The sequence below is a fragment of the Leucoraja erinacea genome, chromosome 16 (genome assembly GCF_028641065.1).
Source record: "Leucoraja erinacea ecotype New England chromosome 16, Leri_hhj_1, whole genome shotgun sequence".
Taxonomy (NCBI): Eukaryota; Metazoa; Chordata; class Chondrichthyes; order Rajiformes; family Rajidae; genus Leucoraja; species Leucoraja erinaceus.
In genome coordinates, this window is record NC_073392.1 from 32,461,016 (window position 1) to 32,482,219 (window position 21,204).

A 21,204-nucleotide genomic window follows, 5' to 3' on the forward strand; every position below is an offset into this window, starting at 1 on the left:
GTGTTCACCATTCCTGCTCCCAAGAATCAACAAATACCAAACTGGACTTATTTTTATGATGCTTAGCTCAGAGTGCAGAGCTCTCTTCTGCAGTTTTCGAATAGCCGTAACGCACGAGTTGACACAGAAATGGAATCAAACATGTGTCCATTAATCTTTTTGGGGGTTCACATAGTTTAATTAGTTCAGATGATATAATAAAATTGAAAAAATTCAGTTCTGGAATTTTATGAGTACCTGGAAGCATGGAAACAGACATTCTCTGATTGAACAGGTACAATCTGCAAGGAAACATTTGAGGTTGAGAGATGTTACCCTTAACATTATAGTGATTTATAAAATACATTCAAACATTGTTATTTGTTTTTGAGTACGTTGTCTCTATGTTACACACTTGCGTGTTTCAGGTAGCTATTATTCTGTTAAGATACCTACTTCTTGCAACCAATTATTTCCACTGCGATTATTTCTACTACAGTTAGCTCAATTTTCATTTTATTATTATTAGAGTGCATTTTTGAAATAATTGTCAGCTGGAAGTGCCAGCAAAAGGTTCTGGTGTAATATTAAGCTTCAAAGTATTCGGCACAATAGTCAAATCTCAATGTGATTTATAAAGGGAGCATGCCTGAATCCAACAAATAAATTATAGTTCAGAGTAAGGAATGAGGCTATTATTTTGTTTTTCCACTTCTGGCCAGAGTATAGTTGACTTTGAATTTTAAATGAAACGATTCATTTCAAGGAACAAGGTACACATTTACACTGGTTCCCAGTTAAACAATGATACCATTTTAAAATGTTCTTACTTGCTTTAAATTCCTTCTGCAGTCATGTCCTTCCTGTTATGTTGTTCACTACAACTGCTTCCATCAAGAGTAGTTTCAAATCTAACTCTTTGATCCATGTTTTAGTTATATTCCCCAATGTTTGATTAGGTAAACTCCTCTGCAGAACTTTGGAACCCCATTATTATGTCAGAGGTGCTTTAGGAGTAGAACCCAAAGCTATTATTAGTAGAAACATCAATCTCAGAGGAGAACATAAATTACATATGACACTATTAGAGTTTCGGAGTGACAATGATGTCAAAGACCATTATCATCCTCCGAGTTGGCTGATGACAGCATAGGTGTCAAGATTCAAGAGAGTTTATTGTCATGTGTCCCTGATAGGACAATTAAATTCTTGCTTTGCTTCAGCACAACAGAACATAGTAGGCAATGACTACAGAACAGATCAATGTGTCCATATACCATTATATAAATATATACACACATGAATAAACAGATAATGGGCTATTAATGTTCAGAGTTTTGTCCGAGCCAAGTTTAATAGCCTGATGGCTGTGGGGAAGTAGCATTTCCTGAACCTGATCGTTGCAGTCTTCAGGCTCCTGTACCTTCTACCTGAAGGTACAGGATCCATGCAAAGGTCACAATCCATGCAAAATGAATACATTTTTTAATACTAAAAAATACTTATTTTAAATTAGTATTTTAAACATAACAAGAGGGAGATGATGTAAATATTAAATTTCCTGTGGTAGGGTTGTTTAAAACTACAAGACATAGGTTTATAGTGAGAGATAGGAGATTTTAAAAAGGATCTGCGGGATACATTTTTCACCCAAAGAGTACCGGTAGATGGTATCTGGAACGAGCTGCCAGAGGAGGTAGTGCAGGCAAAAAACAGTAACAACATTTCAGAGGCATCTAGTACTTGAAAAAGGAAGGTACGGTGGTGTGTGATATTAATGTAGGCAAGATGGATTAATATGGATAGGCATAAAGGTCAGCAATGATGCAGTGAGCCTGTTTCCATGCTGTCCAACTCTTATTATTTTGCTTCAGTATTTAATGGGGATGTAAAACAGGTGGACATGCCTCTGAATAGTGAAATGAATAAAGAAATGCGTGCATTTAATATATAAAAAAGTAGATGCATTGCATAACCATGTCAAACACAAATGCCAGCTCAGATGGATGGTATTGACATTTTTGAGAAACATCTAGAGAAGCAGAGATATTATGACACATATTTGAGAAATTATGAGAAAAGGCAGTGGTGTTTGAAACCTAATGGATAGCTAACATAATAGATCTGTCAAAGAAGGTGAAGTAAAATTTGTCCTGGGAATTATAGACCAGTCAATTTCTAATCCGTGTCAGGAAATAAAGTAGAATCCTATTGTAGGATTGAGACTGGAAAAGCACTGAGAGATGAAAAAGAAAAATAATGAATAGATAGCATAGATTTCAAAATGAAAAAATTTGCTTGGCAAATCCAATTGGATCTTTTGTGGGGGTAACAGTAAAAGTAGACAAGGTAATGCAGTAGTTTAAATTTGTGCTGTGTTTAAATTTAATTTCTCTCAGATAATTTCCTTGGACTAGTCTTCTTCTGTTCATTAATAAAGATCGAAACACGGAACCAAATACCATCTGGCTTTCAAGTTTTTCAAGCATGAAACTTTATTACAAAGATATATTCAGGATATTATACCACCAAGGGCGATGCCGGTGGCTTTCGCAACCCCATAAAAGTATTTTATCTCCACCTGAGATTAATATGCTTCTAATATGCTTTGCTCAGTTTTCCCTTTTCCTCTCTTCCTCCCAAAGGAATTTAGGGGTTTCCTCTTCATTAAAAACTGAATTGGCTTCTCTTTGATACAGATATTAATTTATTCTCTGGAGCCATCACTGCAGGGGATGAACTAGGAATGTATTATTCAGAGGGAAACAATGTTGTACACACACTTTCCACTGAATACCAAAGAAATGCTCCAGGTTCCTGCCTGCCAGCCTCATCTCTAATGTACAATTACAAAGTTTAAAGATCTTTAATATTTCAAAACAAAGCTCTATCTTTGTAATAGTCACATTTCGTCTGTTAACCCATCAACTGTCTAAAACCATGGACTTCTTCATGAATAACGACTGGAGCAAATTCATGTCTGTTGAGGATTTGATAAGATTGTGATAGACAGTATTCTCCAGCTGTCTCCGAAATGGTGCTGTCAAATGCAAATACAGTCAATGCTAGGGATCTTTATTGAAAGTTAATAAATGAGATTTAACACAGCAGCATTATGGGAATGATAAAAAAAAATTGGGGGGGGGGGAAGAAGGAAGAATAAGCATTTCAAGTTTATTTCAATTTCATGTCTAAAATGATCACTAGAATAAAATTGACTAAGATTTGTCAATTCAGCTATATTGCAAATCTTTACCAAATCATTGGATTACATTGATAAATTGAACCTGTTTTAATGGTGCATTATCATAGCCTCCCAATATTCCAAAACACTTCATAGCTAATTAATTATTTTTCCAAGCAGAGTCACTGTTATAATTATCAATTAGTAGATAGCTAATTTCCACAACATCAAATTATTTCTTTGACAAACTCATTTGTTTTTCACATTGTTTCTAAGGGTAAAAAGCCATCTTGACTACCAGATGGGCGGCGGCGCGACTCTGGTCAGCAGCGGCCTCTGCAGTCTGTCCGCGTTTTATTATTTTCTGTCTATGTTTTTATGTAGTTTTTGTTGTGTTTTGTTGGGGTGTGTGTGTGTGTGGGGGGTGGGGGTGGGAATAACTTTTAAATCTCTCCCTGCACGGGAGACCCGACCTTTTCTCGTCGGGTTTCCGTTATCGTTGGGGCTGCAACGAGGAGCGGCCTCCAACAGGAAGAGACCGGGGACTCTGGTGCCGACGACTCACCGTCGCCGTCGCGGGGCTGGCCGAGTCCGGAGCGGGTGGAGCGGTGGAGGAGCGCTGCTGCTGCTGCTGCTGCGGCCCGACCGGAGAGTCGGAGGCTTCAACGGCAGGTCTGTGGACGGCGGCACCGGGAGCCCGCGGGTCCCTGGAGGGAGACCGCTTTTCAGGGCTCTCGCAACGGCGACTTCCCCCGCCCGAGTTGCGGGGTTGAAGAGCTCCTGGAGCGGGGCCTACATCACCGCCCCGCGCGGCTTGGAATGGCCGCGGGACTCTGCGAGCGCACGCCGGGGGCTCTAACATCAAGAACCCGGTGTGCGACCTCGCACCACCCGGCGTGGCTTTAATGGCCGCGGGACAATCGCCATCGCCATCGCCAGCCGGGAGCTTTGACTTTGACTCTGACATCGGGGGGGGGGGGGGAGAGTGCAGTGGAGAGATAAGTTTATTTGGCCTTCCATCACAGCAATGTGATGGATGTTTATGTAAATTATGTTGTGTCTTGGGTCTATGTGTCTGTAATGTATGGCTGCAGAAACGGCATTTCGTTTGGACCTAAAGGGGTCCAAATGACAATTAAATGTATCTTGTATCTTGTATCTTGTAGATCTCCCGGCAAAAAACAAGTAATGTATACAGATATGAGATCAGAGTTTAATAACTGGTATGACTTTTGATGCATTGCTGTCCACCACTGTTGTTTGTTCAGAGTTGACGGCCTTAAAGAATGCTTCAGTATAGGATATCTCTGCCAGTTGCCTAGTTAAAAGCAACTTTAACATGTCTACAGACAATTTACTTAGGTCCTTTAATATTCTCCAGATCACAAACACAGAATTTAGATGTAAAAATGTATTCATGAGACAGAAGTACCAATGATTTAATGCTTCATCAGTGAATGGAATGTCATCATGTTTTCCATCAAAGTATGATCCATGCCAGTAATCTTCATTGCAAAGGCCACAAGCCCAGAGCTCCCTTCAACCCCAAATGCAAATTGAGGGTTGAAGTATGTGCAGATGGACAGTTGTGCAAAATTGGCCGGGTGTGTAAATAGAGAGTGGCCAGGAACAATTGAGTCCATGGGAGCATGGGCAAGTGTGCCCAGAGAAAAAGAGGATGTGAAGACTGAAGATAGTGCACATAGCATTCAGAGTTGGAGGAAATGGGGAAGAGTTAAGGATTTGATAGGGTATGAGGGGTGGCAAGCTAGGGGGGGCTGGGAACCCATAAACTGAATATATGGTTTCTTCCAGCATAGTCCCAAAAGCACTGATCCGTGCACGACATGTGCACTCCAAGCTTTGCTGCGGGCTCATAGCACGCAGTTGGTCACACACACAGAATGGCTTTGACAACCAGCGAGGCCAACACTCAGCCTTACCAGCTGACAAAGCCGACACTTGTATGGAACATTGGTGAATATCTTTTGACATTCATAATTACACAAAATCACTTGGATTATATTTTAGAAACTGCAAGAACAGATGCACATATAACCATATAACAATTACAGCACGGAAACAGGCCATCTCAACCCTTCTAGTCCGTGCTGAACACATATTCTCCCCTAGTCCCATATACCTGCGCTCAGACCATAACCCTCCATTCCTTTCCCGTCCATATAACTATCCAATTTATTTTTAAATGATAAAAACGAACCTGCCTCCACCACCTTCACTGGAAGCTCATTCCACACAGCCACCACTCTGAGTTAAAAAGTTCCCCCTCATGTTACCCCTAAACTTCAGTCCCTTAATTTTCAAGTCATGTCCCCTTGTTTGAATCTTCCCTACTCTCAGTGGGAAAAGCTTATCCACATCAACTCTGTCTATCCCTCTCATCATTTTAAAGACCTCTATCAAGTCCCCCATTAACCTTCTGCACTCCAAAGAATAAAGCCCTAACTTGTTCAACCTTTCTCTGTAACTTATTTGCTGAAACACAGGCAACATTCTAGTAAAACAATAAACAATAAAAAACATTTAAACTGACAATCAGATCAATAAAAAAAACTTTACTTACCCATTACCAACAACTGAATTTTTTTTTTTGTAACACTGTACTTCAATAGGGAGAAAGACCTATGTGTAATATACAAACTGTTGGATCATCGCAGCCCGATAAAGTTGGAGCAAGCCATTCCTACTTTTGCCTTAAAATTCTCTTGTTTTAAAAAAAGGGCCAACATGCAGTTTGCCATATCAACAGGGTGTTGTACCTGGACAGGAATATGAGCTTCTCTGCTGGCTAGACCAGTGACATCTCAGTGGAAGATTAGCCCTTTAGAGGAGATTTAAACAAAAAGGCGCAATTGGTGCTGCGTGTTGGAAGAAAACAGCCAGCACAATGGTTTGGATTTAACAGGTCGAAGCAAGGCGGACGCAAAAAGGTGGATGTAAAAAAGGTTTCTCTTTGTTGGAAAATCCAGACAAAGGGTCACTGTATTTAAAAAAAAAAAATGTTCACCCTATTTATGGCAGCAACGAGATAACATTTCAGTGGGGTGTGAGTCTTTGGAACTCTCAGCTTCAAAGGGTGGAGAAAGCTGAGACTTTTAAGGCAGAGGGAGATAAATTCTTGATAAGCAAGGGGTGACAGGTTATGAGGTGGAGGTGGGAATGTGGAGTATACAATCAGATCAGCCATGTTCTCATTAAATGGCAGATTGGGCACAAGGGACCGGGTGGCATCTTGTGCCAGTAATTTAGATCCATGCGTTGCATAATTAAGGAGATAACTCCCTCTCGGGAAAATTACCCAGACTAAATGCGATAAAGAGTATGTCATGAAACAAAAATAGGATGCCGATAGTCAGGCTTGAAAATATAAATACAACACAGTACAAACTCGGGTTTGTTGCAAAAAAAACCCCAAAAAACCTTAGAGCAGAGGCAAGCCTTTATTCAGCTAACTTATTAAATGTACAAACCTGAACACTAAACACAATGAGCATCAAACCACACTGTGATTCCCAAAAAGGTGCCCCTTTCGAATAGACTGCAATAGGCGATTGTCAATAGAAGTCCTGGAGTTGGCGTCTAAATAATAGAAGAGGCACAGCTGTAGAGCAAGCAACCAACTGAGATGGCATTAAGCTCACGGCACTTTACCAATATCGATCCCTCCAGCTGGTGATCAGCATCGTAGAGCAGGATGTTTTTCTCAGATTTTAGTGTTCATTGTAAATGCATGTTCAATGCATTCACAAATACAATGTATTACAGTTACTCTGTAAACAATAACTCATACAAATCCAATACACAGTGAGAGAGCAAGCAAACTGACTGAAAAACCAAGAGACTGCAGAGACTGCTACAGAAAAGCTAATACTGTGAGCACAGAATATTTGCCTATTTCCATTTTAATTTGGGTATAGACTTCAATCCAGTGCATATTGCATTCAGTGGCAGTCTCATTTGATAGGTCTCAAAGAGTACTTGCTGTGAGGGGTTGTGGGGGAGGGGGAGTAATTTGTATACGCTACATGTTTGATGGTGGGAGGGGGGGAGTGGTCATCATTGGCATTTAGTTTATTTTGGCATTGAAGAAACCTGCTTAGATCTCAACAGACCCTATACCTCGAAGCTAATAAAATGGCATATTCCTCATCACCAGTAAAACAAATTGCTGAATAAAATGGAGCAATATCTCCATAACAGTTGGGAATGAAACATGCCGTGCACTAACCTTTCCTACAACATGATTAATGTAACAAAACAAATCATTAAAAATATAATGTTTTCCTCAACTTTTAAGGGGCTGTCCCACTGCGGTGACCTAATTGGCGAGTTTAGAAGAGTTTAGGCGAGTTGAAAAAGTGGCATGTTGAAGACCTCCTTCGACTATGTAGAAGACTATCCACAACTACCTTCGACTACCCTCGATTAGTTACGAATAACATGCCGACCTACTACAACCAACTTCGACTAAACATACGAGTAAAAAAAAATATTGATTTTTTCCATGACGACCTTTTTTTACTCGCAGACTTTTTTATACATGTTCAAAAAAATGCCGCGACCTAGCTGAGGCCTCGAGTATGCGGAGACTACTCTCGAGCATGAAGGAGAGTTACAAAGACCTCCTTGGACCTCGTGTTGACCATGCTGCGAGTATGAGTCGAGGACAAACTCGTCTAAACTCGCCAATTAGGTCACCGCAGTTGGACAGCCCCTTTATTCAAGCTTTAATTTTGAAAGGATGTACAAAAAGCATGAATAGAAACTGATGTTGTCCATTGCTGAGTTGAGTTGTTAGCTATGCTCAGAGGGCAGTGCTTTCCACAGTCATTAGGGTTAATTTGGCTTGGTTTACTGCCAACATCTCATTTGCCTGTATCCCACAACTGAAGTTTGGTTGCTATTCGATATACAAAAATAAATTCTGTCTGTGTAGGGTTTTTGACAGCTTCAACAATACATTTTGGGTCTCCGTAGCTTTGACAAACAATCATTGCAGATTAGAAATTGGTAATAGTGAGAAGAAGAAGATTTGTTTGTTTACTCCTGAGCAAAGGTCAGAGCAAAATGGAAGAAAACAGTTTGTTTGTGACAAATTACAATGTGCAAAACAAAAAATGACCAGCAGCCACATTTTTGGCTTCGCAAAAGACTGAAAATGCGTATTGCACCAATTCTCTCAAAATTTGGAGGGGCATTCCTGACAGCCACACAGCTTGACATTCAAAGAGAAGTGAAGAACAAATGCATAAATCAAGTACCAGGCAAACATTTCCACAAACTTTCATTTAAGTCGGGCATCCGCTTCAAAACCTTGGTGATGCATGTCAAAAATGGTTAAACTTGGCAGCGAATTGTTCTGTTGGTTGAGCAATACTGTTCTTTGTCTGCTCCCACTCAAATCCTCAAAGAACCGCTTGAGTACTGGTATTCTGCCTGACCCTGGATCAGACCTCACCTTTATTTGACACTCCTTTCTTCATGGCAGAATATCAAGACCATTACTGCAGGTTTGGTCTATTTATTCAAAGAAGATTATATTTGCCTTCAGAAACAGCCCAGTCTTAAGAAGATTCACTAGATTGAGGCCTGGGATGATGAGGTTCTCCCCATAATATATTAGACAGAATAGGCATATACTCTCAGGAATTCAGAGGAATAAAGGGTAATCTTATTGAAACATGAAAGATTCCGATGCACATCAGGTTGCACAGATTTATCATCTGGTGGGAGAGCTCAAGCGTCAGGATGAAGGGTCAGCCATCTGAGATGAGATGAGAAAGAATTGTTTTTCTCATGAATAGGTGTGAACTTTGCAAATCTCTAAAGAGCTGTGGATGCCAAGTTATTAAGTAGATTTAACACTGAGATACGAAGGTTATGGGGATCAGGTAGTGAGGTGCAATCGATTAAAATGAGTTCTAACGAGCTTGACATTATTGAACAGCAGAGCAGATGCTAAGAAATGTTTGGTCTATTCCCACCCCTATTTCAACTCTTCCCTGCTTGCCGGCCTTCAGAAGCATTGTCTGATAAAGCAACTGATGAATCAACATTACATTACAAGAGATGAAAATCAAAAACTTAGGGCACTGGAAGTCTAAACCCTTCATTGATTTTCAGCTGGTAATGTCAAGTTTCTCTTTCCACCGCTGTCTGACCTGCTGAATGTTTTCAGCATTTTTTGTTTATCTTTTGTTAAAATAAACAAGGTTTGTACGAAAGGATTCAAAGAGGGGTGCTCATGAAACATAGAAACATAGAAAATAAGTGCAGGAGGAGGCCATTCGGCCCTTCGAGCCAGCACCGCCATTCATTGTGATCATGGCTGATCGTCCCTTATCAATAACCCGTGCCTGCCTTCTCCCCATATCCCTTGACTACACTAGCCCCTAGAGCTCTACCTAACTCCTATATAACTGAAGTTAATTCTTTAAATGCATAGCTGCACAAAATGCTTAGACTATCATCAATTGTTCATGGAATCATTATATTGGCACCAGTAAATGTACAAGTGTTGAGCAGGAATTACATAACATTTCAGGCTTTTCTAGTATTTGTTTTACTTTCGAACTATTTTCGTGTTTGGTCTATATCACAGTTCTCTTCCCAATCTAATTCATCCAATCTTATCAGCATAACTTTTCAATTATTTTCTCCCTTATGTATCTATTTAGCTTCCCCTTAAAATTACCTTATTTACCTTAAATATGGTACAATAATTTTAATTATGACTGTTCTCTCTCCTGGAAAGAAATTACTTTCCCATTAATTCTTCAATGAATTTATTAGCAAATGCTTTATATTTATAGTCTACGTTTTAATTTTGCTCATGGATTTTCCCCTATTTCTATTTCCAAACCTTTTATTCACAGCTTCATTTATGCTTTTGTAAAAAGGAGACCAGAATTATACACATATAACAAGTATGGTGAATAACTGTGGTTCAACCTATCATATTTCAATTCTGTTTCTTCATAAATGAATCCCAGTGGTTTTTGCATTCTTTAAAAATTCTTGTTAACTTGATTGCTACTTTTAATGATTTATGAATTTGCACCCTGCCTCACTATATGCTATTACTCCATTTAAATGCTTATTTTCGCCTTTCTCCTTAATTATATTTATTATGAATTGAATCATTGTGTTCATAAGATTGGTTGCTCGTGCACTGACATTGGTATTCATTTACAGATTACATACTCAATCTGCAAGATTAACAATGTTATTTTGTATTTTACCTCACTCTTTCTAATAAAAACTGTACATTTTTGAAATTGCATTTACAATTACGTAATCCACACATGTAACATAGCACCATTTGCCAGATCATATCATTAGTCACTTACTCAAGGATCTCAGCATTTGGAAACATTGTGAACCACTGATGGAAGAAATACTAACATTAAGGGCCTGTCCCACTACGGCGACCTTATTGACGAGTTTAGGCGAGACTGCGCTCGCCAAAAGCTCGCAGCATGGTCGTAGGTGGTCTCTGGTGAGTCTCCTTCATGGTCGAGAGGAGTTCCCACATAGTGGCTACCACTCGCGGCCTCAGTTTGGTCGCAGAAAATATTTCAACATGTTGAACATTTTTCTGCGAGCAAAAATTGATCGGCATGGAGAAAATCGATACTTTTGAACTCGTAGTGTAGTGGTAGTGGAGTCGCCATGTCGTTATAGGTAGTTGAGGTAGCCGTAGGTAATCTCCTTTGCTGACCAGACATTTTAATTGGCTCATTGGGGAAAGGAAACGTAAGCACGAGTTTTCATAACCGAGGAAAACCGACCGGTAATGTCAAATGCCCGCTAAACTTCACAGCTGTGTATCTCTGGCTTATTAAAAGTTGTCTGGTTTCTTTAAAGTGTCTCTACTCCTTCCCCCCCACCCCCTTCTCCCCGCTCTTTTAAAGGACTTATCGTACACTCTGACAGCCGTCTTTAACTGTGTGTGTGTGTGTGTGTGTGTGTGTGTGTGTGTGTGTGTGTGTGTGTGTGCGTGTGTGCGTGTGTGCGTGTGTGTGTGTGTGTGTGTGTGTGGGTGCGTGCGTGTGTGCGTGTGTGCGTGTGTGTGTGTGTGTTCAGCGCTGACGGTCGATCCAGCTCGGGCTTTTTCAGGTGAGTGGCTATGAGCTTGAAGGTCGCAGACAGTTTGCTGAAAAGTCACGTAAGTGGGACAGGTCCTTTAAAACAAAAGCTAAAAGTCCTGATATGATTCAGGGAGATGTTAGGTGCAAAGTCATGTTACAAGTGTCTTTGCGCCTATTGAATGCAAATAGATCCAACTACTTTCATTTTCTGTGCATGGTTTGCAAATAGGCACAACTGCAATGAAGCTGGGCAGAATAGTTCAATGTCGACGTATGCAATTTAACTGCACACTCAAAAAGAGTGAATAGGAAGCACAAACTGCATCGGATTTACATTTCAATATAACTACAATAAAATAAACCTGAACTGATAAATAATTACTTGCATCAGAAATAAGAAACATGTCACTGCCTATTGGGGCTCTTGTTGTCGACCTCCCCGTGGTGAGCCCTGTCAACTGACCTCAATCAGGCGAACGACAACAAACAGAGACAGCAGCAGCGCCGCAGTATGGCGCCAACCCAGAGCATACACCCTTTTTAGGGTGGGCACCTACGGATGTCAAACCAGATGGCATCACTCTGCTGCAGACTTCTGTTGCCTCAAATGCAAGAAGAAGCAGACTGCCTATTAATCAATGACACAATCATAATTAAAGAAACAAAGCCAAAACGTGAAAACACTTGTTGCCATCTTATGAATGGAAGACAAATGCTTCTCCACAGAATATCTCAGAACCAGTTTCTTTTCAGTACATTGATAAACATTACTGTTCCATACAAATTCAGTTAATGACATTCATTGTGAATTGAATCATTGTTGTGCTAATGGACAGTTGATCATTTGAGGCGAGTCAACATTCAAATAAATGACCATGATTTGGCTACACTACTGAATGATATTTGACTTTAAACCACACTTAAATACTCTGAAATAATAGTATTGTGTTTCCCTGTTACCCTTTCTCTCCATTTCCAACTATTCTATCACCTGCTAAGCTACGTCTTTGGCATGAAGAAACTGAACCATTTGAAAGAATCCCACAAATGTGCAAACTCTTCATATAAAGCATTCGAGAACAGGGTTAAACCTTGGGTCCCTGGAACTGCATCGCAACAGCTTTTTTAGGTGCTGCCTCTGTTTGGGAAAGTTGAAGTGTTATGACTATGAGAGACCAGATCACATTGGACCCGTCACTGCCCATCTTGTCCCCTGTAGTGTTACACCTGCTGACTATCTGAAGGCAGTGGGCCAGATGAAACAGCTTTCTGTACGTTGGCAGCACATATACTAAAATTGGAACGATACAGAGAAGATGGCCCCAGCGCAAGAATGATACGCAAATTCGTGAGGCATCCCATGAGACAGATCCAAGCCATGGAGTTGGGTTTCTACCCTGTAGAATCATGCTAGCTTTCATGGAGCATACCATTTTCAAAACCTTTTCAACTATTTTTAAATATTACTATTGCAAACCGTGTAAATCAATTTAAATAACTTAGAAAAAATAACATTGGAAACACCCTAAAATACAAATAAATATTTAAAAACATTGAAGTGAAATAAATCAAATTGTGTCTTTAACCACAGGGACAGTGACCTCATTCAGAATAGTGGGATCAATGCTGTACAGCCAGCCCTTCTCCTCAGCATCATCACAATGCTCAATGTGAGTGGTGGGTGATGTAATGTAATGCTCAATGTAGTGGTAGGATGTATCCTCCAGCCTTCTTCATACTTCCACATTTGGCTAAGGTTGTATCCTATTGAACTGCTAGCAGTCAGTGGCTCAATGAAATGCTTGACATGGTTTTGGAAAACGTTGAGAGGTTATTTCCTCAGCGGTACCTTTAGACTTTACTTTAGAGACACAGCACAGAAACAGGCCTTTCGGCCCACCGAATCCGCGCCAACCACTGATTACCAACACTATCCTGCACACTCGGGACAATTTGCAATTTTACCGACTCCCAATTAACCTACTAACATGTACATTTTTGGAGTGTGGGAGGAAACCGGAGCACCCAGAGAAAACCCACACAGTCACAGGGAGACTGTACAAACTCCGTACAGACAGGATTGAAACTGGGTCTGTCACTGTAAGGCAGTAACTCTACCGCTGCACCACAGTGCCGCCTTTGATAAGAGGTGGAGCAACATTAGTAAATGTTGACTCTTAGTTAAAAACGAATAACAAATCCAGTAACTGTCAAATTTAGAAGTGCATTTTAAGAGATTTGATTTAAAAAATAATGATTTATCCCATAGGTCTAGCAGTTTAAGTAGTTATGAGATTTGTCGCTACCCTTTATTTCTACCGCAATGGGAAAATCTGTGGTGTAACTACTTTTGCACAAGCGTCATTCAGATATTAATTCTTACTGAAAAAAGACCCAGAAACAATCTATCTGTTCCTACTTGATGCCCAGGTCTGGCTATTAATTATTTACTCCCATAGAATCAGAAGGATTGTTAGAATTGTCAGTTGCTTCCATTTTGCCCATTCATACATAAAAAAAACCTCAACAATTCTGCACAAGTAATTCACAGGCAGCATGAGCAGCAGAGAATGAGTAAAGGCCATTGGCCCTCTCATGCTCACTTCTTTCAGAAACTATTTACTCCATTTTAGCACCCATTACTATAATTATGAACTCTCTTTTCACTCTGAAATGAAATGTAATTTGCAATTTCATGATTTTATTACAAGGACGGCTTTCTAATATGATACATCAGAGGAAGGTCTAAAATTACATGACTTGCAATTTCCTGGCTTACCTATGCTGTCCTTTCTGAATAAAATTCAGTGGTCAGTGATGATTTAAAAATCTCTCTTCGAGCCCCAGTAATCTTCTCCCTTAACACCCACAGCAGCCTAAGATGCATCTTATTAGGATCAAGGAATTAGCCTAATCGTCACTTTATGCTATTACTTTAAATCTATGGCATTTACTTTGTGACCCCATCAGTTGCGAAAAAAAGGTATTTCCTACTGATCTCTCCTGTAGTACCAACTAGAACTCTACACAGTACTCAAACTATATTCTAATTAGTATTTGTACACAATTCCAGCATAGTTTACTAATCTGATGTGCCTTTTTATTCCACTTTTGGCCTGTCCTATCTGCTTAAGAGTAAGTGGACATACATTTCAAGGTCCCTATGATCCTCCCCACCACTCAATATCTCCCATTTATTGTACATCCTCTAGCCTTATTGCACTTCCCCAAATACTTTCAATTAAATTTAACAATTTCCCACCCAATGATCTAGATCATTGATATCTTCCTACCACATAACCAATTTTGGATTCAATTTGTCACTCTTCCTTAGAACCCATGGGCATTTTTTGAAAACTGCCTGCCATCTGTGGGCGTGTTATTATTTGTCACTTATTCAATCTATTCAAAGCCGACAATTATTGCTTATTATCACTAATTACCCCTGAGAGGCCACAGTTCTTGAAGATGCACCCACAGTGCCAGTTGATAGGAAGTTCCAAGATTTAGACCCAGTGACAATGAAGGAACAGTGATGCATTTCCAAGACCAATTGTATGTTATTTGCAAAGGAACCTGCAGTATGTGATGTCCCCATGTGCTTGGTGTCCCAGTCCTCCATGGTGCTGCAGGCAATGGGTTTGGAAGCTGTTGTCAGAGCAACATTAAATCTCCAATAAACCGGTACTGAATTATTCAGAAATGCTCATAATTCAATACCTTTGTAAATAGGCTCCCGTTTCCTGCATTCCTTTTAAACTCACCGGAGTCTCATTTTCCACATTCCCTTTAAATTCACTGCAGCTTATTATACTTGTGTTTAACATCAAAAAAGAACGTCCAAAATCCGAAAGGGTCAGATTATAGTTTTACTGTGTAACAAACATATTATCCACGGCAACTTTCCTTATTGCCTCATCAAAAACAATCATTCAAATTATTCACACACTACAATTCTTAACAAATCATTACTGATTGTCCCTGAATTTTTTTCAATGATGTCTTATATTCTTATGTCCCTTAGAATAGGTTCTGATAATTTGCCTGTTACCAATTAAATTAATTGATCTTTAATTACTTTGTTCATCCTTTCTACCCTTTCGAAACAACAGTACAACATTGCTCCAAGATTGATTAACTGTCAAATAACTATTTCCTCTCCATTTCTACTAAATCACTTCTCAGACTAGAAAAAAAGAGCCTTTCCCCAATTTAGAACCCTTACACTGACTTTATCCAGGAAATGCCTCAGCCATAAGTAAATCTGGCTCAGTCAGTGAATAGACTGCTAATTGAGACACACTTAAATTAAGGGAGGAAGAATTACTGGAAAGTTACATCCCAAACACAGTTACATACTGAACAAATTCACAAATGTAAAGGTTTGCATATCAAAGAGCAAAGGTTCAATAGGTTGAGAAGGAAATTCCATAGATATTGCTGTGGTCCAACAAGTATGATGCATATTTCTCCTATGAAGACAAGGAAAAAGATGACAGAATATATAGACAAAAGACAGAGCATGACATTATGGCTTAGAAGGTTGCCTAAATAAGGAGTTGAAAAAGATATAGGGTGTGGGGAGAAAAGACTAGAAATTACATGAGACACCAAAATTAGACAAAATAACACCAATTTGGTGTCGCATATTACAGTCATAATGTGTCTTGTCGTAATGTGTGCTGCCATTGTCAAAGAAAGGAAAGGCCATTTAAGGGGGCTGGAGAGGAATTTCGAGAGGGAAATATCCAATTGTTTGGTTCATTTCACTAGCTACACCGCCTGGAAAAGTGAAAAGCTCCTTTTGAGGATGCCATCGAGAGTTCAGAGGCTGAGTGTCAAAATAACTGGATTTAAAAAAATTTGTTCAAAGTGTTTTTGAGATACATGAAAAGGTACCATTTTTGAAGAGCTATTATGAGAATGGAGACTGCTCCCAACAGGATGCAGTATTGGGAAAGGAAGTAGCTGGGGAAGTGAAAGCAGGATAGCATCAAAGCAATAGTCATCATAATAAAATGCACGAGCCAATATTTGAGAAGGAATTAGATTGATGAAAACCGAAATAAAAGGCAATTTTGGGGAGCTGAAAACAGAATCTTGTAAAGCAACGGGGTAATGATATTGGCAAATAACGATGTACAGCACCCATGGGAAACGTTTAAAATGGCATAAAAGAGTCCAGAAAAAATACATTACATTAAAACAAGAAAAAAATAAACACTAATGGGACACCAGAAAGTGACATATGGGAAAATGTTTGGTTAAGAGGCACTTACCGAGCATTTAGACTACACGGAAAACAGAAGAAAGGATGATAAAAAAAAAACGATCAGATGGGAGAAGGAAAAATGGAGGAAAACAAGGAGGAATGCTGAAATTAACAAACAAAATAAAATGCAAAAATAATGATGGAAATTGGCCCACTAAAGATTGAATAAAATAAAACCACGGCATTAATTTTAAATTATTACTTTTATCCAGTATTTAGCAGGGAGACAGATCAGGATATTAAATAATGAGATTGGAAATGCTTAAAGGATGTGAAGTATTACACAGTAACCAAACTTAAATAGGATAACATCTCCTTACAGAGAGATTACAATAGAGCATTAATGAAAAGTGTTGGTAAATGCGAACATTTAATCATGTTCGACGATAACTTGAGGCCTTGAGGACTGTTGGTCACAGCCAACCAATAACTAAGTTGATCAGAGTTCCTCCTGCAGTCCTTTCCTGAGAGCACTGGTTATTGGTATGCACGGCAGCCAGTAGGTTTTACCTGGCCGTTGCCAGTGTTCTGGTCTATCGTGTGCACGACTTTTGAATGTCAGTTTATGGTTTCTAAATTTCGAGGACAAGTTCCACGACCAACGGATTCAATGGGGAGTTTTCATTTTGATCAGCTTTTGCTCTATATGACGCCCAATGCTTTAAGGATTCTACTTTACAGATTATCTGTGCTGATGTCAGTGTTGTGACATGCAACAGTCTTCTAGCATCTGAAGAGACATCCTATAACAAACAGACACCATTTCAAATTGGGCCTCTTTAGCAAGTGCACATGGCTGCTGATTTCCTTTATCAACATACATTTGTCTACATTAAGCTCAATTCTCTACACGTATTCTATCCAGATAGCTTAATATCACAAAAAAATGTTCACTTACTACATTCAACATGATTATCGCAGAGCAAGAGTTATAAAACAAATAACCATCTGTCACTGTACCCTAAATAGCAATAATAAATTGTTTTCAAATAAATTGTTACTCAATTCTTCTGTAAGAAAATGAGAGCAAATGACCATAATATTCCATTGAGAAACATGGTACAGAGTTTACAGAGGCAGGAATGTTTTATTTTAATTTTAAAAAGGAGTAAAAAATGTCCAAAAATCATTTCCATCTTGTGTGCAGAATTCTTTAGTTTGTGTTTGAACTGAGAAGCACCTAATTAGCGACCCTGTAACTCCTGTGCTAAGCTTCATTTGATAACTGAAATTAATAGGGCTGCAGTAAGCTCTAACCCCCACTTCCAATACATGAACTCAACCTGGCTTTGCACTAAGAACTTAATCAAGAAATGGATAAGGTGGAAGTGGAATTATTTATTTCTCTTGAGGGCTCATTATGAAACACGGGTAATCCAGATCCAATCTATAATGGACCTTTTGGCCCATATTAAAGGAGTGGGGCTGCAGTGGGCAAGTTCAAAATAAGCCAGAGGTGGTTTGTTTCCTTTGCACACATTAAGCAAAGAATTTAATCTCAGACAGTCTGCAGGGATCTGCAATGCAGACGGTCAATAAATGTAACTATAAATGTTATTGCAGTTATTTAACTGGAAAAAATGATTGGATGGATCTAATATCCACTGCCAAAAATTGAATTTTCAAAATAATTTAAAATCCAAAGCATCAAAAATGTTGGACGGTGACATTTCTTGCAGGAATAAGACTGAAATAATGTAAAGGTTTGTAGACGTGAGATTGTGCATTTTTTACTACAGAAGGACTGAAACTAAATTAACGGAGAGCCTACACTGGACATCATTAAAGCCTCATCAGGAAGCAAATGTAGCCAAAATTAAATGCTGATCATAGTACAAATAAGCATCGATACTTGTTGAGGAGAATCATTGCTTTACGGTGTAATGCCCATTGCACATCACAGATCTCCAAATGCCAGAAGTTGAAGCCTGACTCATACTGATCACCGTGATATAACATGATATTAATATTATTGATACTATTCACATACTCCATCACTGGGTGTACGACAAAACCTTCACTGGGCGCCCAGTGATTTCGTGAGGATTTCGTGAGCAGCTGCTCCTGGTCTTTTTTAAGGAAAGGATGACTGGCTGGCTTGACCGCATCTTGAAACCAACTGGATAGCTGGAAATAAACGAGGCATTTGAAATAATGCCGTGTCTGGCAATTCCATTAGGCTTTGGTTCTTTTACAGTGGTGCATAGCAGCTGTCATTCATCTAGCCATTTCTTTGAATGAAATGTGTGTTTTAGGAAGATTGCACAGATTAAATTGATACAACCATATTTTCTATAAATTGGTTTTAAAACAAAGACAAGATTACTTCACTGTGGTACAAAATAATTCTGGTTTTACTAACCTGTGAACTCTTCTCCACAAATGCATGTGTAACCACCCTCTCTGCGACTACATACTCCAGAATTCTGGCAGGGATTTGAGTAACAAAGGTTGATCTCTGTCTCACAGTAATCTCCAGTAAATCCTGGTGGACAACGGCAGCGAAGCCCAGTGATGGGGTGGATGGACCGGAAAAGCATGGAGCCTGAAGCAATGAATGTAGAGGAGCTGTCAAACTTCAGCACCGAGATGCATTTCATGTAGTTCTCACAGGGTTCCCGCAGGCAGACATTGTCATCAAAAGGGAGCACCTCCAGCATAGAGACTGAAGTCAGCTGCATCCGACTCATATATAGCTGTTCTTGAAGCTCCTCTGAGGAGAAGAACTGGCTCTGGCTTCCACCAGGAACCAGAGCAGAAAAACTGACGTTCAGAATGCTCCCGCTGGCATCTGTGTCATTTTGTATGTTGAAAACAAAGATGTCCTCCTGGGGGGCGGACAAGACTGCTGCCAGACCCTCCACAAAGCGGTTCAACGATGGAGACAGAAAGCGTTCCTGAGACATGTTTTCTAGACGCACCGTAATACTGTTGATCAGCATTTCTTCCGTTATGACAATTACTCTCAGCACACACTGTGCTGTCACGCTGTGAATCCCATCTGAAAATGGATAAACAACATAATTCAATTAGCTCAGGAATAAACAATTGGGATCATCTTCTTGTTTACATAAACCTGTTATTTAAAACTTTTCATAAGGACTTGTATATTTAGGATCTTTTATAAATCACCCAAAATGCTTGATAGTTTTCAAGTGGCATTTGGCTAACCCAAATATCCTATGGAACATACTTCCCAATTTTTTCTAATTCTTTACCAATGAAAATGTGGTATCACAGGACACCAAAATCTACCTTAATCATTGACGATATCACAAAGACTTGTAATTAAACATAATTTTACAATTTCATGGCACTACACATAGAACTGTAGACAACCATTATCATTTAGAAATGTGCTACGCAATTTCTGCAACTATCCATCAGCTATGGATTAGTTCTGTTGCCATGATGTTGCTGAAGGTTAAACTTCAGAGAAATAGACCTGCTCTTTTTCAATATGTATTGTATATCTTTATTGTCATTTCCTGAGTATTCACATACCCAGAGGAAACAAAAAAACGTTGCTCAACCAGTGTCCATTCAGTGTGCATTAAAAATAAATAGAAATAAAAATACATGTATCATGAACAAATTTAACACTCTACTAAACATTCAACGGGCGTTCCGATCGGCAGCGGCACAACAGTGGCTCTGCTGCAGTGTGTCCAGGTTGGTGGTTGGTGCGCGATACTTGGCAGGGGGCAAAGTCCATTTAGCAGTCTTATAGCCTGTGGGAAGAAGCTGAGGAGCATCCTGCTGGTTTTGCAGCTAATGCTCCTGTACCTCTTCCCAGATGGCAGGATGGAGAAAATGTCATGCGATGGGTGGTATGGGTCTTTGATGATGGAGATGGCTCTGCTGATACATCTCTTCCTGTATATGTCCGGCAGGAAAGGGAGTGGAACACCAATAATCCTGCTGGCGGTCTTCACAATATCCAAGAGATTCACAATATCCAAGAGATTCAATTTCACACTTCATTTAAATGATGGCATCTCCATCAGCACTGCATTGCAAAAGTAGCCTAGCATTTGTGAATTAGGACCTCAAACATCAGAGGCAAGTGAGAATCATATGGAAAAAATTAAAAGGGTAATCAAAGGAGGGTGGCTAATGCTGTATCTAAGGGCTGCAAAGAAAAACATGGGAACTAAAGACCAGTAAGCCTAATATCTGTGGTGGGTAAGTTAATGGAGAAGACTATATGGGGGAGAGGATATACATATATTTGGAAAGACTGGGATTGAAAAAGATATAGTCAGCCCTTGTGCAGGGGAGATAATGCCTCACGAATTTGATTGAATTTCTTGAGGAAGTATCTGAGAAGGTTGATGAGGGAAGGACCAAAACCATAGTCTATATGGACTTCAGCAAGGTCTTTGATAAGGTAAGCTGCTCTGGAAGGTTAGATCGCATGGAATCCAGGAACAGATTGGAAGCCAGTAAATAATGAGGTGCCTCCGGGGTCATTGTTGGACAACTATATCCAGGGCTCGAAATTAACGGTTGCCCGGGTGCCAATGGCAACTTACAGTCCCGCCAGGCAACTTAAAAGCCATGCCATTTTGCCCGGCTTGGCAAGCAACCGGGACACCCGCCCGCTATCCGTGTTCGGGTCTCCGCTCGGCGCTAGCTCTCGGCGCTAGCTCTCCGCG

The 21,204-nt window shown here is 39.8% G+C and overlaps 1 protein-coding gene and 1 pseudogene across 1 annotated transcript in view; one reads left to right on the plus strand and one right to left on the minus strand.

The window, feature by feature from the left end:
• celsr3 (cadherin, EGF LAG seven-pass G-type receptor 3) overlaps positions 1-21,204 on the minus strand; it is a 197,697-nt gene that overhangs the window by 134,141 nt on the left and 42,352 nt on the right. The window contains exon 2 of the mRNA XM_055648072.1: positions 18,909-19,547. Within this exon, the coding sequence (XP_055504047.1) occupies positions 18,909-19,547 (639 nt within the window). The remainder of the gene's footprint in view (positions 1-18,908; positions 19,548-21,204) is intronic.
• On the plus strand, positions 12,546-12,642 carry LOC129704952 (U6 spliceosomal RNA; annotated as a pseudogene).